This window comes from Spermophilus citellus, assembly GCF_964194105.1.
Source record: "Spermophilus citellus genome assembly, chromosome: 1".
Classification (NCBI taxonomy): Eukaryota; Metazoa; Chordata; class Mammalia; order Rodentia; family Sciuridae; genus Spermophilus; species Spermophilus citellus.
Window position 1 is genome coordinate 234,938,562 of NC_138182.1, and position 17,969 is coordinate 234,956,530.

Sequence of the window (17,969 nt, forward strand, 5' to 3'; positions counted from 1 at the left end):
TATTTTTTGGCATCAGGGATTGATTTTATGTGTTATTTGATGATGTGACTTTTGATGAGACAAACATTTAATTGGTGAAGTTGAAAGTAGACTGCCCTCCAGAATGTGGGGAATCTTGTCAATTCTGTTGAGGGCCTGAACAGAACAAAAAGGTTGGCTTCTCTAGCAAGGGAGAACTCTTCAGCAGACTGCCTCAGATTTCATCTGCACAACTGGCTCTCCAGGGCCTTGGGCTTGCTGGTTCATTCTCCAAGTTTCAGACTTGCCACCCTTCCAAGTCATGTTGAGTCAATTCCCTATAATAATCTCTCTTTCTATACACACATACACAAACACACACGCACACACACCCTACAAACACACACAGGAACACACATCCTATTGGTTCTGTTTCTCTGGACAATGCTCACTAATAAAACTATCATTAAATTTTGCTTATTTCTCTTTTAATTTTCCTTCTGTGTGCTTTTCTCCTGTCTTTAAACATTGCTTCTAACTGTAATTGTAATTTCTACAGAAAGTTATAGAGGATGGATGGGTCATAATTTATATAGCCATCAAATTGTGACTATAAACCCACAATTCTATTGGTTGACACTTTGGGGTTTTTTTGAGCTTTTACTATAAAAGTGCCTATTTATACATTAATTTATACAAAAATTTTGTCTGTATTTGATTATTTTCTTAGAAAATAATTCCTAGTTGTGGCACTGCTGGGCTAGAGTATAAAATTCTTTTTCTTTCTTTCTTTTCCTTTGTTTTGGTACTGAGAATTGAACCTAGGGGAACTTTACCACTGAGCTACATTCCCAGTCCTTTATATTTTTTATTTTGAGACAGGGTCTTGCTAAATTGCTAAGGCTGGCCTTAAGCTTACAATCCTTCTTGCCTCAGCCACTCAAGTTGCTCAGATTATAAGCATGTTCTACCACGGCTGGCTTAAGGTATGGAACTTAAAAGTTTTGATATTTATTGTCAAAATAGTGTCCAGAAAGTGTAATAAGAGTGCACAATTTATAGCATTTTTGCCAATATAATAAAATGTATAAATCTTAGGCAATTTAATTTTTGTTTGTTTTTTTAATTTTAAAATTTTATTTATTTTGCGTTTTGTATATTTTCTTAGGCAATTTAATTCTAAGCAACCAACCATTATATACAACCAATCTCTCATAAAACTAGAAATCTGACTGCCAAAACTGAAAGCATAAAATGGTTTTAGATGTACACAAAAAGGAAATACAGATATGTTTGTTCATCCTACCCACCTATGTACTTCACTTCTATGTCCGCCAGCACCTGTAAACAGTTCTCATAAGTTACTTCTTCCACGTTGAGCATTCCAACAGCATCGTACACCTGTTTGGTCTGTACAATGAGTTCCTCAGTTCTTGTTTTAATTTGCTCTGGTGAAAGATCCCATCTTAAAACATTTCTGCCAGCTGCAGTATAGGAAGACACTGTCTGAAGGGAAGATGTCACTTTTCTTCCTAATGTCATTCTGAGTAAAATCCTGGAACCACCAACTCTAAAAAGAATCAGAAAAAGAACAGAGATAAGTTATTTCAAATGTGTACTATAAAATTAAAGTTAAATCAGAGACATTTTTTAGAAAACAGATCGAATTCTCTGAGATGAACATATGTGCACAAAACTAAATGCTCTGGTGTTTTTATTTTTGCATAATTATAGTTTTAATGGAATTCACACTGTCCAGACACTGAATTGCTTATGCAATGAAATCATAGAAAAATAAAATTAGGTATTAAGGACATGATAACTGTCCTCTATAAATTAAGCTAAGTCTTATCTTTGCTAATTTCTACCTACTATGTATATAGACTCAAAAAAATTTTGCAGGTTTAGCAAGTAATCATTTGAGAAATTCTATTTTTTATACTGAATGCCAAATTTTTCTCAAAATTTTACATAAATAATTATTTGAATTTACATTATTTATGTAATTAATTATTAATTTACATTAATAATAATTTGAATTTATTTGTGGAAAATAATCTCTGGTATAGCTATTAATTATAAAAGAAAAATCTATTATTAAGAATAATGATACTTTAAAACACTATAATATTAACATTAAACAACAATAATAATATTGATGCTGTGAGTTTATCTTTCTCACCACCCCCTTTCTCTCCATTACCCCTGCAATCCCCGCTTACTTCAGAGCTTATAAATACACAAATAAAAATATAAGTGTGTATTTAGGTACTGTTTGAAATGCTTTTCAGGTAGGTTCTACTCACTCAGTCCTTCAACAGCCTCATGAGTTTTATACTGTAGTTATTCTTGTTTTACTGAAGAGAAAATTAAAATAGTCGTCAACCTAAGAACACACAGCTAGTGAGTGGTAGGGTGGGAGCGAGGATTAAAACCGGACGGTACAGACCTGGAACCCACACTCTTAATTACTATACTAAATTTCATTCCTCCTATTTTGTAAGACGTAAAAACAACTTTATGGGGGTAAGAAGAGCATTATTCCCTTTCTAACAGATGAGGCAGTTGAGACTCAGAGAAGCTAAGTAACTTTTTAAAGGTCATTTGCCCAAAGACTATTTCTGAATATGTACTATACGTTGTCACTGTGACAAGCACTGAAGATAAAATGACAAACTGACTGAGACGCTGCTACTTTAATTCAGCAGAAGAGACACATGGATAAATATGCTCTTTTGAGATAAGTGCTATGATGGGTTAAGTAGAGGGAACTCTGAAAATTCACAGCAGGAATCCATTCTGGTCTTGGGATGGGGAGAGGGTGTTAAGGAAGATTTTCTAGAAGGAGCAATGAATGAGATCTGAACACTGTGTAGGAATGATCCAAAGGGCAAAGGCTGTAGGAGACAGAAGGCTGAAAAGGTAAATAGGGGTTAGCAAATGAGGAGGTTTAGGAATCACTGAATCATTTATCCTTGTTTTCTGATTTTGGTTTGTTTTTATTTTCTTGCAGTGCTGGGGACTGAACCCAGGACTTCACACATGCTAGGCAAGCAGTCTAGCACTGAGCTACATTCCCAGCTAAATCTCCAGCCTTTTCTTATTCTGAAAGCCAGGACTGGGACAGGAGAGCCATTTCAAGGTTTTAATCAGGTGAGAGATAATAATAAGGTTTGCCTTTTAGAGAAATAACTCGAATTATAATGAACTAAAAGATGTGTAAAAGGTCATTCCAGAGAAAAGTTGTCAATGTATTTGGGGCATATGATTAAGGGATACTAAACTAGGAAATAGGGGGAACTGGAGTAATTAAAAAGATATTCAGAAGGCAGAGTAAATATGACTTGGTAAACATCCATTATGGATGTAAGCAGGCAGAGAGAGAGAGAGAGAGAGAGAGAGAGAGAGAGAGAGAGAGAGAGAGAGAGAGAGAAAAGGATAATGTCCAGGTTTCTGTCCAGCTTAATGGATGGGCTGGTGGTACTGCTTACTGGTATAGGGAACACAGAAGGAAGAGGCAGATTTTCTTTTTCTTTCTTTTTTTGGTACTAGGAATTAAATCCAGGTTGCTTAACTACTGATGCACATCCCCAGCCCTTTTTAAAATGTTTTATTTTGAGACAGGGTCTTGCTAAGTCTTTAGGGCCTTGCTAAATTCCTGAGGTTGGTTTCGAACTTGCAATCTTCCTACCTCAGCCTTCCAAGTCGCTGGGACTATTGGCAGGAAGAGGTGCCTTTAAAGGGGAAAAAGGATAAAATCAGTTTTGAATATGAAAAGTCCGAAGTGTTTATAGCCCCTGTAAATGGAATTCACTAATGGTATATGGTAATTGTACCTACGGAGGTGGTTGAACAGACCCGAGGGAACTGGCAGAAGGAGAAGAGAAAAACATCTGGGGTCTTAGTATAATCAGTGAGGCAGGCAGAAGGGAGACTGGTTAAGATGGGTTCTAGGAAGTTGTGAAAAGGAAATAGTGAAGAAAGGGAGGACATACACTCAGCACCTGGCACTGTGCAGGTGGGAGGAGGACCCCATTCTCAGTGGAAGACAGCAACAGGGAAGTCCCTGGTGACTCTGGTCAGAGCATCATCAGTAGAGTGGCAGGAACACAAGTCAGATTACCACTGAGGACTGGGAAGGTGGCAAGAGCTGAAGAGTGGTCGTAAGCAATAATCTCCAGATGTGGCTGTGAAAATAAGGAGAGCTAAAGCAGCATAGCTGGAAGGGGCTGGAGGCACAAAAGGAGGGTGTCTTTCCTGTCTTAAAACAGGAAATTCTGTCTTCAGCTGTCTCTTTTATGTGAAACATTACTGGTTGATGCTTGAAGACTATTTTCTCACTATGTTTTCATCTCTTCAATCATCAGTTGAGTTATATACTAACTAAGGATGAAGTTAGGTACTAACTAAGGATGTATTAACTATTAAATGTGTGAAAAGTAGGGATCTGTTGTTTCTGGGATGGATAAAAAGTTTTAGAAATACTTTTTAAAATGTATTTACTGGGGCTGGGGTTGTGGCTCAGAAGTAGAGCACTCAACTAGCATGCATGAGACACTGGGTTCGATCCCCAGCACCATATAAAAATAAAATAAAGGTATTGTGTTCACCTACAACTGAAAAATAATGTTAAAAAAAATTTTTTTTTTGGGACTGGGATTGGGGCTCAGCGGTAGAGTGCTTGCCTCGCACGGGCAGGACCCGGGTTCGATCCTCAGCACCACATAAAAATAAAGGCATTGTGTTGTGTCCATCTACACCTAAAAAATAAACATCAAAAAAAAATTTTAAATGTAGTTACAAAAAGTCAATTTAAAAAATTGCCATTATAGCTGGGTGCAGTGGCACATGCCTGTAATACTAACAGTTTGGGAGGCTGAGGTAGGAGGATCATGAGTTGAAAGCCAGCCTCAGCAACAACGAGGTGCTAAGCAACTCAGTGAGACCCTCTCTCTAGATAAAATACAAAACAGGGTTGGGGATATGGCTCAGTGGTCAAGTGCCCCTGAGTTCAATCCCTGGTACCAAAAAACCAAAACAAACAACAATAACAACAACAACAAAGCAAACAAACAAAAAGCCCTTTGCCGTTGTAAAAAACTGGGAAAAACTCATGAAGACTCAGAAGGCTTCTCAACTCAGGTTACTTCTGTGCACCTTTAAACTTCTTGTTCTACACTTAAGAAATTGAACCTGGAAATTAAGGATGATGCATTTTAGGTGTAGTTTTTGCAAGGACAGTGAAATGTCAATTCAAGTCATGCATATGTAACAAAAAGACCTTGGTCTTAGATCAAAATATCCAGGAACATACACTTGTGTTTTAATTTTGAATATAATATTTAAGGAAATTATTTTTTCTATTATTCTACTTAAAACCATTTTTTCAACTAATTATTAAAAGATATATGGAGAGCCAAGATTCCCACAGAGGCAGGAAGAAATGGGATATACAAATAGGCAGAGTCAGGCATGGTGGCATATGCCTATAATCCTAGAGACTTGGGAGGTTGAGGCAGGAGGATCACAAGTTTGAGGTAAGCCTGGACAATTTAGATACTGTCTCAAAAAAAATGAAAAGAACTAGATGTGTAGCTCCATGGTAAAGTACCTCAGTGTCACCAAAAAAAAAAAAAAAAAAAAAAAAAGAGAGAGAGAGAGAGAAAGAAAAAAAGAAACCACACAGACACACAGGCAGAGCAATTTGTGTTAGGAAGATTCTCATCTCAGTAACATTAATGAAATGGGTCAAACAGGAATAGTTAGATGATAATAAAAATGTGAGATATTTAAAAATCTCATAATATTCTGGATATTTCCAGCAATAAGGTAACATCCAGAGTATTTTCTTAGAAGTAGATGGTTGATATAAACAAGTTGAAGTGTACAAGGAACTGAGAGTCTACTTTGAACAAATTGTCTAATGAACACTGGAGTCAGCAAATGATGATTGGCCTGCCTGGGAATAGATTTTTTTGGAGGGAGGGGGAGGATAAGGGGATTGAACTCAGGGGCACTTGGCCACTGAGCCACATTCTCAGCTCTATTTTGTATTTTATTTAGAGACACTGTCTCACTGAGTTGCTTAGCACCTCGCTTTTGCGCAGGCTGGCTTTCAACTTGCGATCCTCCTCCCTCAACCTCCCGAGCTGCTGGGATTACAGGTGGTGCCCAGCTGGCCGGGGAACAGAAAGGAAGACTGAACCAGGAACTAAAGTCTTTGAAGGAGGGAGAGGAACCAAACCATAGTTGGAAGAGGTTATCATGCGTGATACATAGAACGGTGAAACCAGACTGACTCAAAGGTGTTTTGTTTTTTGTGATGCTGGGGACTGAACCCAGGGCCTTGCATGTGCACTCTACCACAGAGCTACATCTCCAGCCCACACAAAGGTGTTTTATACAGTGGTGGAGGTACTGATCTAGGAGCACCACTGAAGGTGGAGGTGTCAGCTAGGGAGCAGAGATGTTGATGGTTCCTCCTAATTTTGTGGTATAGGGTATAGAGAACAGATGGATGTAGTGGAAATATTTTCTTTATGGTTGAGTGGATTTTACCAAAGGTCAGGAAGGGAAAGGAAGATCTAGGGCAGAACATAAAAAAGTAGATTTTATCTATCCTGGGAAAGGGCTCCAGAAAAAAAACAATGGAGAAGTGTAGATTGTAGGAGATGGTTAGATATACACTGCTGTCTAGCCATTCATCTCTTTTCCCTATCTAATTACACTTTCCTCCCAATACTAATGCACCCTCCCCACCACCACATGGTCCATGTTCTTTGAAGGAGGCTGTCTTTAAATCTCTTGCTTGGAATGCTATGAGGGAGGACTCAGTCCCTCTGATAGCAGTTGAGTAAGCTTGTGTCCTGGGTTGCGGTTGGCAGCCATCCTAAAGGAAGAAGTGGAATCTGATTTATGATGATATAAACACTATGAATAGTAGAATAAAGGAAGGAAACTAAATATTTAATGACATCACTGAGTCCCTGGATCAACTCACTCTGAAGCCTGACCTAGAGCCAGACTTTCCAGTTGTGTGAGTCAATAAATCCCCTCTATTGTTTAAGTCAGTGTGAATGTGGTTTTATATTTTTGAATTTATATAGAATCCTAACTAATAAAGGAATAAAAAGTAATAGAGGAATAAACATGGAGGGGAATACCCTACTGCAGATATCAGAGTACAGAAATGAAGGATAACTGGGTCTTACATTCTTTTTTTTTTTAAATTTTTTTTAGTTGTAAATGGATCTTTTATTTAATTTATTTATTTATTTATGTGGTGTTGAGGATTGAACACAGGGCCTCACATGTGCAAGGCAAGTGCTCTACCATGAACCACAATTCCAGCCTCAGGGTCTTACATTCTTGAGCTAACCAAAAATGTGAAGTTCAGGGTATGAAGTTGACTGAAAATTCTAAAATAATCATTCCTTCAACTTCTCCTAGATATACAGAACCAAGGCCTCTAAGACAATGTCAACTATGACCATGACTAACTGTGTATCCAAAGAAGTTCTAGCCCAGATGATAAAGCTGGCCCTTGGGTTATGGGGCTGTATGAACACCAAGTGGAAGAATAGTATCTAAAACACAGGACTTCTGCTCTCTTTGTCAATTCTCTTAGAACAGAACAATGACTATAGACAAAATTTGATTATTGCTAAATAGCTTTGAAATGAAATTACTTCAACACAAGTTGTGTGAGTGGTGCTGGGGTGCGGCAGTGGGCAGCTGGGCTTTTGAGGGCTCAGCAACCAAGTGGCTCAGAGCCCAGAGTCTGAATGTCCCTGCCCAAAAGGCAGAGTGGCCCCCTGTCTGTGCAGGAAGTGGTAGACAGTCCTGCCATTCTGCCTCATGTCCTGGAGCTCCAGCATGGAGCTATCTCCCTGTGCTTGACTGCCCCTCCCGCAACACAGGAGGAACTCAACACTTGCAGCTGGTAGCCTTTACTGATATATGGTGAGGACAGAAATGGAACTAACAGTAGCACTTCAGCAGAAAGACAAGGTTATTTTTACTGGTAAATTTGCATCTGCTCAAACTATAAACTCTGCAAATTTTGCTTTCAAATAAAGTGATGAGAACCTCATATTTGTCCCTGGACAAGCTACACCCACTAGGCAAATCCTGAGAAATATCCTGATTAAAAAATGAGCCTGGAGCTGGGGTTGTAGCTCAGGGGTGGAGCACTCACCTAACACGTGCGGGGCTCCAGGATCGATCCTCAGCACCAAATAAAAATAAATAAATAAAATGAAAGTATTGTGTCCAACTACAACTAAAAAATAAACATTAAAAAAAAAATAAGCCTGCTACAAAAACACACAAAATAAAACAAAAACAAAACAAACTGCGTCAAGCATTTTGCTAGTACGATGACCTCCATAGGTTTTTCAGTTATTTCCTGACATTGAGCCAAAGGTTGAGTGTTTGGTCCTAGCAAGTCTGATTTTTAACTCAGTTAAGCAGAAAGATGTCAGTACCTCAACTAGCCGAGCAGACATGTCCCTATAGAGTGTCCATGCAACTAATGAAAAATGACCACTTCCTTAATATATTATTCTTTCCCGAAGGTGGAAGGCCAAAGAGAAACAAACAAAATAGTGAAATCATGATGTCACAGGTTGACAGAACACATTAAATTTTTTTTTTCTTAATAATTTCTTACCTTCTGGGTTTCTATCTTAATTTCTTTCAGAATTTATAATTCTTGTTACAAAAGGCAGGAAATGGAGTCAGGAGGATTCCTGTACTTCTAACTAAATATCTGAGCTATTGAGTATTTTCTCTCTGCATTATCTCTGCTTTTCATCTTTTATCTTCACTTAATTGAGTATCCCTGCTCTTCTCCTTTGTTATGTTTCCAATGCTTTCAATGCTGGTACATTGATCTCTTCTCCTTAGGTGCCTTTGCAGGTCTAGGACCTGCAGCCAGGTGGGGGGCAGTGCATCTGTAGCCATTCTGTCAACTGTGCTTGTATTTTTGAGAATCTGAATAAACTTTTCATTGATTTTTCTTTTCAACTGAGAGCCTCAAAAGTTGAAGGCAAGCAACACAGCATGACCTTGTCTTTCTTATAGGAGTTACTATGCACAATTATTTGAAAACGAAAATCCAGATGAATCACAGATTCTTACTGCCTAATTAAACACTAGTGCTTTTTCTTTCACAAATTTTAGGCTCTTTTATGTCTGTCTGGACATCTTCTTCATTGTCTTCTGTATATTTAAAGCACTTTAAAAAATATAACCCTGTGAAATTTCTAACCAAAAATAATATTGTACTGGACTTGGCGGGTGGGGGCATTTGTGAGGACTGTAATCTAAATCCAAAAAACAAATAAAGTGCTTTTGGTAAAGTAAGAAAGCTGTATAGAATTTGACAGAGATCACCAGGTTGCAGAATTTCATTTGGACCAACTAGATTGCCACAGTTATTCTGAGTTAATTATTGTCTTGAAACTTTTGAAAAACATTTTGTGGAAATGTACTTTTGGAAATGTTTTGACTTACTGGATTCATTTTATTTTGAAGTATAGGTTAAAGCCTTCCTCTTCATCCCACTAAGGCTTCTGAGCCACTGTAGTTCACCCAGAATTAAGCTTCTATCATTTTACATCTGTGCCATTCATCTTGGATATTTAAATTATTGTCATCTATCTGTTAACTTAGTTTGTCTTGTACTTTAAATGAAAACCGGATTTTCTCAAGCACTATTGCTATTGCACATTTCTTTTTCTCAAAGATCCCCACTCCAATACAGCGGGCAGACAACTGATGGTCATTACATATGTGAAGCAAGATAGAATTGATTTGGCTAAAATATCACAGCAATAGCATCTTTCTTCACCCTCAAAAATAAACATTCATACAAGAAACTGTGCTTTACCAGAGCCAGGAGGACACCGAAACCCTATTATGTAAAATGTCACAACTTCCATATCCTTACGATTTACTTTTTTTCTGTTCCTTTCCCATAGTGTTGCTGTGTTATACTACATGGTTTATGTGTTACTTCCTGAAATTTGTCCCAATTCTTTGGAATACTTGGCAAATATTCCTAGTATTTGCTTTGGAACTAATGTTTTTCTCCAAGCTGCCACTGCATTCATTTGTACCCTCCCGCAGTCTGGAATTCTTGTGCATATATATTTTCAATGATTTCTTTTCAATGATTTCTTTTTCATCAGAAACATTCCCCTGTAACCTTGATTCTTACTGTTTACCAGGTTGTCTTATAACCTTACAGGGCTTACAGGGCTCCTTTATTTGATTTCTCCAGTACGGAAGCTCAGCCCTGCACCTGAGGCTGACCTGTTCCTTAGGCACTTAGCACATGTTTTGCTTGAAGCCTTGAGCCATACAGTGCCTTGTCCATTGGATCTGTGCTGGCCAATACAATAGCCCCATGTGGTTATTTAAATCTAAATCAAGAGTAAATAAAATGAAAACTTAATTCCTCAGTTGCATTGGGCACATTTCAAATTTTCCACAGCCTCTTGTGATAAGTGGCTACCATACTGAACAGCATTCACTAGAATACCTCACTCCTGTAATCCCACCTGATGGTGCATGTGTGCCAAGCAGCCTTGCCTGTGCCATCCCAGGTGCCCTTTCTCCTTCCAATTATAAAACATATCCCTAAGTGCCTTCTTTGGAAGGAAGAAGGGCAGGGAAAGAGAACTCATTTGCTGAGGTGCCCTCTGTGTCAGGTGGTGTGGAAACCTTTGCTTAATCCTTATAACACTGAAAAGTTAGTATGAATAAGCATTGTTTTCAGGACCACAAAGTGGTAGAAACGACTTTTAGGAGTGGGGTCAAAGGTGACATGATTAGAAAATAAAAATGAGTTTTTTTCTATGAAGTCATTTAAATTTTATGCCCTTAATTTTACAAATTAATCTTATGTACAAATTAATTGTGCTTAACAAGATAGAGAATCAAGTTAGAAAATTTTACTTAAAAAGTCCTTGTACTAGGTCTTCAGCATAACAAATGCACGTGAATTTACTGCTTTCTCTTTGCTCTTAAAATCCTTTCAAGCCATGCTTCCTGTCCCTGTCCCAAGTGCACAGTGTTGCCTGCTGGTGAGCCTCTATTTCACAGTCCCAGTCTCTTAGGCAAACGTTCCTACATCCTCCACCTCCTCACAAGGCACTGCATTCTCAACTTTGTCTAAATTGAAGGCTGGTGCTATAGTTTGGATCTTTTTTTTTTGGTTTGTTTTTTTAAATTTATTTTTTATTGGTTGTTCACAACATTACAAAGCTCTTGACATATCATATTTCGTACATTAGATTGAAGTGGGTTATGAACCCCCAATTTTACCCCAAATGCAGATTGCAGAATCACGTCGGTTACACATCCACAATTTTACATAATGCCCTATTAGTAACTGTTGTATTCTGCTACCTTTCCTATCCTCCACTCTCCCCCCTCCCCTCCCCTCCCATATTCTCTCTCTACCCCATCTACTGTAATTTGTTTCTCTCCTTGTTTATTTTCCCATTCCCCTCACAACCTCTTATATGTAATTTTGTATAGCAATGAGGGTCTCCCTTCATTTCCATGCAATTTCCCTTTTCTCTCCCTTTCCCTCCCATCTCATGTCTCTGTTTAATGTTAATCTTTTCTTCCTGCTCTTCCTCCCTGCTCTGTTCATAGTTGCTCTCATTATATCAAAGAAGACATTTATTTGGTATTTGTTTTTTAAGGATTGGCTAGCTTTACTAAGCATAATCTGCTCTAGTGCCATCCATTTCCCTGCAAATTCTATGATTTTGTCATTTTTTACTGCTGCATAGTACTCCATTGTGTATAGATGCCACATTTTTTTTATCCATTCATCTATTGAAGGGCATCTGGGTTGGTTCCACAGTCTAGCTATTGTGAATTGTGCTGCTATGAACATCGATGTGGCAGTATCCCTGTAGCATGCTCTTTTAAGGTCTTCAGGGAATAGTCCGAGAAGGGCAATAGCAGGGTCAAATGGTGGTTCCATTCCCAGCTTTCCCAGGAATCTCCAAACTGCTTTCCAAATTGGCCGCACCAATTTGCAGTCCCACCAGCAATGTACAAGTGTATTTTCTCCACATCCTCGCCAGCACTTGTTGTTGTTTGACTTCATAGTGGCTGCCAATCTTACTGGAGTGAGATGGTATCTTAGGGTGGTTTTGATTTACATTTCTCTGACTGCTAGAGATGGTGAGCATTTTTTCATGTACTTGTTGATTGATTGTATATCCTCCTCTGAGAAGTGTCTGTTCAGGTCCTTGGCCCATTTGTTGATTGGGTTATTTGTTACCTTATTGTCTAATTTTTTGAGTTCTTTGTATACTCTGGATATTAGGGTTCTATCTGAAGTGTGAGGAGTAAAAATTTGTTCCCAGGATGTAGGCTCCCTATTGACCTCTCTTATTGTTTCTCTTGCTGAGAAAAAACTTTTTAGTTTAAGTAAGTCCCATTTGTTGATTCTTGTTATTAACTCTTGTGCTATGGGTGTCCTATTAAGGAATTTGGAGCCCGACCCCACAATATGTAGATCAGAGCCAACTTTTTCTTCTATCAGATGCAGAGTCTCTGATTTGATATCAAGCTCCTTGATCCATTTTGAGTTAACTTTTGTGCATGGCGAGAGAAAGGGATTCAGTTTCATTTTGTTGCATATGGATTTCCAGTTTTCCCAACACCATTTGTTGAAGATGCTATCCTTCCTCCATTGCATGCTTTTAGCCCCTTTATCAAATATAAGATAGTTGTAACTTTGTGGATTAGTCTCTGTGTCCTCTATTCTATACCATTGGTCCACCCGCCTGTTTTGGTACCAGTACCATGCTGTTTTTGTCACTATTGCTCTGTAATATAGTTTGAAATCTGGTATCGCTATACCACCTGATTCACACTTCCTGTTTAGAATTGCTTTTGCTATTCTGGGTCTTTTATTTTTCCATATGAATTTCATGATTGCTTTCTCTATTTCTACAAGAAATGCCGTTGGGATTTTGATTGGCATTGCATTAAACCTATAGAGAACTTTTGGTAATATCGCCATTTTGATAATGTTAGTTCTGCCTATCCATGAACAGGGTATATTTTTCCATCTTCTAAGATCTTCTTCTACTTCTCTCTTTAGGGTTCTGTAGTTTTCCTTGTATAAATCTTTCACCTCTTTTGTTAGGTTGATTCCCAAGTATTTTATTTTTTTTGAGGATATTGTGAATGGAGTGTTTTTCCTCATTTCCGTTTCAGAAGTTTTGTCGCTGATATACAGAAATGCCTTTGACTTATGCGTGTTGATTTTATATCCTGCCACTTTGCTGAATTCATTTATTAGTTCTAGTAGTTTCTTTGTAGACCCTTTTGGGTCTTCTAGGTATAGAATCATGTCATCTGCAAATAGTGATAATTTAAGTTCTTCTTTTCCTATTTTTATGCCTTTAATTTCTTTCGTCTGTCTAATTGCTCTGGCCAGTGTTTCGAGAACTATATTGAATAGAAGTGGTGATAGATGGCATCCCTGTCTTGTTCCAGATTTTAGAGGGAATGCCTTTAACTTTTGTCCATTCAGAATGATGCTAGCCTGAGGCTTAGCATAGATAGCTTTTACAATGTCAAGGTAAGTTCCTGTTATCCCTAGTTTTTCTAATGTTTTGAACATAAAGGGATGCTGTACTTTGTCGAATGCTTTCTCTGCGTCTATCGAGATGATCATATGGTTCTTATCTTTAAGTCTATTGATGTGGTGAATAACATTTATTAATTTCCGTATATTGAACCATCCTTGCATCCCAGGGATGAATCCTACTTGATCATGGTGCACAATTTTTTTGATGTGTTTTTGTATTCGATTCGCCAGAATTTTATTGAGGATTTTTGCATCTAGGTTCATTAGAGATATTGGTCTGTAGTTTTCTTTCTTTGAGGTGTCTTTGTCTAGTTTCGGAATCAGGGTGATGTTGGCCTCATAGAATGAATTTGGAGGAGCTCCCTCTTTTTCTATTTGCTGAAATAACTTGAAAAGTATTGGTATTAATTCTTCTTTAAAGGTTTTGTAAAACTCCGCTGTATACCCATCTGGTCCTGGGCTTTTCTTGGTTGGTAGTCTTTTGATGGCTTCTTCAATTTCATCCATTGATATTGGTCTGTTCAAATTGTGTGTATCCTCCTGACTCAGTCTGGGCAAATCATATGACTTAAGAAATTTATCGATGTTTTCACTATCTTCTATTTTATTGGAATATAGGTTTTCAAAATAATTTATAATTGTCTTCTGTATTTCTGTAGCATCTGTTGTGATATTGCCTTTTTCATCCCGTATGTTAGTAATTTGAGTTCTCTCTCTTCTTCTCTTCGTTAGCATGGCTAAAGGTCTGTCGATCTTATTTATTTTTTCGAAGAACCAACTTTTAGTTTTGTTAATTTTTTCAATAGTTTCTTTTGTTTCAATTTCATTGATTTCCGCTCTGATTTTAATTATTTCTTGCCTTCTGCTACATTTGCTGTTGTTTTGCTCTTCCTTTTCTAGGGCTTTGAGATGAAGTGTGAGCTCATTTATTTGTTGGTTTTTTCTTTTTTTGAGGAATGACCACCAGGTGATGAATTTTCCTCTTAAAACTGCTTTCATTGTGTCCCATAGATTCCGATATGTTGTGTCTGTATTTTCATTTATCTCTAAGAATTTTTTGATTTCCTCCTTTATGTCTTCTGTAACCCATTGATCATTCAGTAACATATTGTTCATTTTCCATGTGATGTAGGATTTTTCCTTCCTTCTTTTATCATTGATTTCCAGTTTCATTCCATTATGATCAGATAAAATGCATGGTATTATCTCCACCCCTTTATATTTACTGAGGGTTGCCCTATGGCATAATATATGGTCTATTTTTGAGAAAGATCCATGTGCTGCTGAGAAAAAAGTATAACCATTTGATGATGGTTGATATATTCTATATAAGTCAGTTAAGTCTAGGTTATTGATTGTGGTATTGAGTTCTATAGTTTCTTTATTCAACTTTTGTTTGGAGGATCTGTCCAATGGTGAGAGAGGTGTGTTGAAGTCACCCATAATTATTGTGTTGTGGTCTATTTGATTCTTGAACTTGAGGAGAATTTGTTTTATGAATGTCACAGCACCATTATTTGGTGCATAAATATTGATAATTGTTATGTCTTGTTGGTGAATGTTTCCTTTTAACAGTATATAATGTCCTTCTTTATCCCTTTTGATTAACTTAGTCTTGAAGTCGATTTTATTCGATATGAGGATGGCCACCCCTACTTGCTTACGAGGACCGTGTGCATGGTATATTTTTTCCCATCCTTTCACCTTCAGCCTGTGTATGTCTTTTCCAATCAGATGTGTCTCCTGGAGGCAGCATATTGTTGGATTTGTTTTTTTAATACATGATACCAGCCTATGTCGCTATATTGGAGAGTTTAAGCCATTAACATTCAGAGTTACTATTGATATATGGTTTGTACTTCCATCCATGTTTGATTATTTATCCTTTTTTAAAAAAATTTAGTTTGTTTCTCCATGATTATCTTTCCCCTCGCCCTCTGTCTTTACCGAGGCACTTCCTACTGATGGTTTTGGTTATTGTTTTTCATTTCTTCCTCGTGTAGTGTTTTGCTCAAAATGCTTTGCAATGCTGGTTTTCTGGCTGCAAATTCTTTTAACTTTTGTTTATCATGAAAGATTTTTATTTCGTTGTCATACCTGAAGCTTAATTTTGCTGGATACAGAATTCTTGGTTGGCATCCATTGTCTTTCAGTGTTTGAAATACATTGTTTCATGACCTTCTTGCTTTCAGTGTCTGTGATGAAAAATCCGTTGTTAACCTTATTGGTTTACCCCTGAATGTAATCTGTCTCCTTTCTCTTGTAGCTTTTAATATTTTCTCTTTGTTCTGTATATTGGATATCTTCATAACAGTGTGTCTTGGCGTTGGTCTACTGTGATTTTGTGTGCTCGGTGTCCTGTATGCATCTTCAATTTGTATATCTGTTTCCTTTTTTATTTCTGGAAAGTTTTCTGTAATTATTTCATTCAGCAGGTTACTCATTCCCTTGGTTTGAATCTCTGTACCTTCTTCTATCCCGATGACTCGTAAGTTTGGTTTTTTTATGTTATCCCATAACTCTTGGATGTTTTTCTCGTGATTTTTTACCAGCCTTTCTGAGTTGGCTAGACTCTTTTCAAGATGATATATTTTGTCTTCATTATCTGACGTTATGGCTTCTACTTGCTCCACTCTGTTAGTGATACTCTCAATTGAGTTTTTAATTTGGTTTATCGTTTCCTTCATTTCTAGAATTATTGTTTGATTATTTTTTAGAATCTCTATCTCCTGATAAAGATGCTTAACTTCTTCTTTTATCTGTTTATGTAATTCATTCTCAATGTGTTCTTTCGCTGCTTGAATTTGCTGTCTCGTATCCTCTTTAAGGTTCCATTCCATCTGTCTAAGGTGTTCCTTGAGTTCTTTATATGACCATTTTTCTGATGACTCTAGGTCCTCCTGAATATTTAGGCTGTCCTGCATTGTTTGTACTCCTTTTCTTCCTTGCTTTTTGAAGCTGCTCATGTTACTTCTTGTTCTGTTTGACTGATGAGTTACTGTTTACTCCTATAAATTTCTTAGATGCTGTAGCCGCAGGTTTCAATGAAGTTATCTCCTCCGCCGCAGTCTGATGACATCAGTTCTCTGCCATGGTGGTATCTCTTGCAAATGGCGACAGTTCGTTTCCCTTTGCTGGGCGACCAATACAACGGGTGGGTCCTTACTGTCTCTCCCAAGCCCCGTTTCAAACCTGTGGCCACTACCTATGAAGGCTCGGTAGGCATTTACCTCTGTAGGATGAGAAGGGCTGACCAGTTGTTTCAGCCAGATGGATTAGTGCTGAGTCACAGCTGTTTGTCTGCAGGAAGCAGGCGAACGGGAGCTTGAATTCAGCCGATCCAGGCTCAGTGTGTGTTCTCTGTAGTTAGTTTCTTGAGTTTGAATCCCAGAGTTTCCAGGTAAGATATACACGTGAAAAGGTGCTCCAGGGCTGGGGATGTAGCTCAGTGGTAGAAAACTTGCCTAGTACATGTGATACCCTGGGTTCAATCCCCAGCACTTATTTCTATTGCTAGGTCCATGACGGCTCACCTCTCTGGTTTCCACCTCTAGCCGCCCAGCAGGGCAGCGAGGATTACTCAGGGCTAGCAGGAGAGAGAGCTATAGTTTGGATCTTAAAGTCTTCCAAAGAACCATTTGCTAGACTTAGTCCCTAGTCCATGTTGCTCTTGGAAGGTGAGGCCTTGTAGAAAGAAATTAGGTCACTGGGGAGTATGCCCTCAGAAGGGTATTTGGACCCTAACTCTTCCCCCCCACTCTTTTTTTTTTTTTTTTTGCTTTCTGGTTGCCATGAGAGGAGCAGATCTCTTCTGCCATGCATTGCTGCCATAGACCCAAAGCAACAGGGGCAAGGGATTATGGAATAAAATGTCTGAAACTACAAATCAAAATAAACCATTCCCCCTTTAAGAGTGTTTATCTCAGGTATTTTGTCACAGTAACAGAAGCTGACTAAAACACTTAGGTTCCTAAAGAATGCACTGCTGCCCCCTACCCTGGGAAGTGTGCACATTCCTCCAAGCTCTTCATGAGACCAGGCTTTGACATGGGGTAAACCTTCTCCTAAATCCTCAAGAGGATGTCTAGATTATTACTGCACTACATTCTAATCTTATGAGGCTGCTGCCTTCCTGCTTGAGTGTCCTCTCTCTCTGTTGCTGTCATTATCTGACCTCTTTGACCTTCTCTCAAATTTATTAAAGACTTACCCATACAGCCTTCTCCATCTTAAGCTCCAGAGTCATCCTGGCAAATTCTCCGGGTAGATAATGAATCACACCATTCCCTTAACTTCTGTTTCTTGACCTGCTTTACTCTGGTAACCTTCAGTTTATTCTTCTTACTACCACTTGGAAAATGCCCCTCACAGACACCAGACTGCC

At 38.1% G+C, this 17,969-nt stretch overlaps 1 protein-coding gene across 2 annotated transcripts in view; it reads right to left on the bottom strand.

The window, feature by feature from the left end:
* The window catches only part of NLN (neurolysin), a 106,386-nt gene that overhangs the window by 59,856 nt on the left and 28,561 nt on the right, over positions 1-17,969 (bottom strand). For both annotated transcript variants that reach the window (XM_081282634.1, XM_081282633.1), the window contains exon 2: positions 1,269-1,528. In XM_081282634.1, the coding sequence (XP_081138760.1) occupies positions 1,269-1,528 (260 nt within the window). The remainder of the gene's footprint in view (positions 1-1,268; positions 1,529-17,969) is intronic.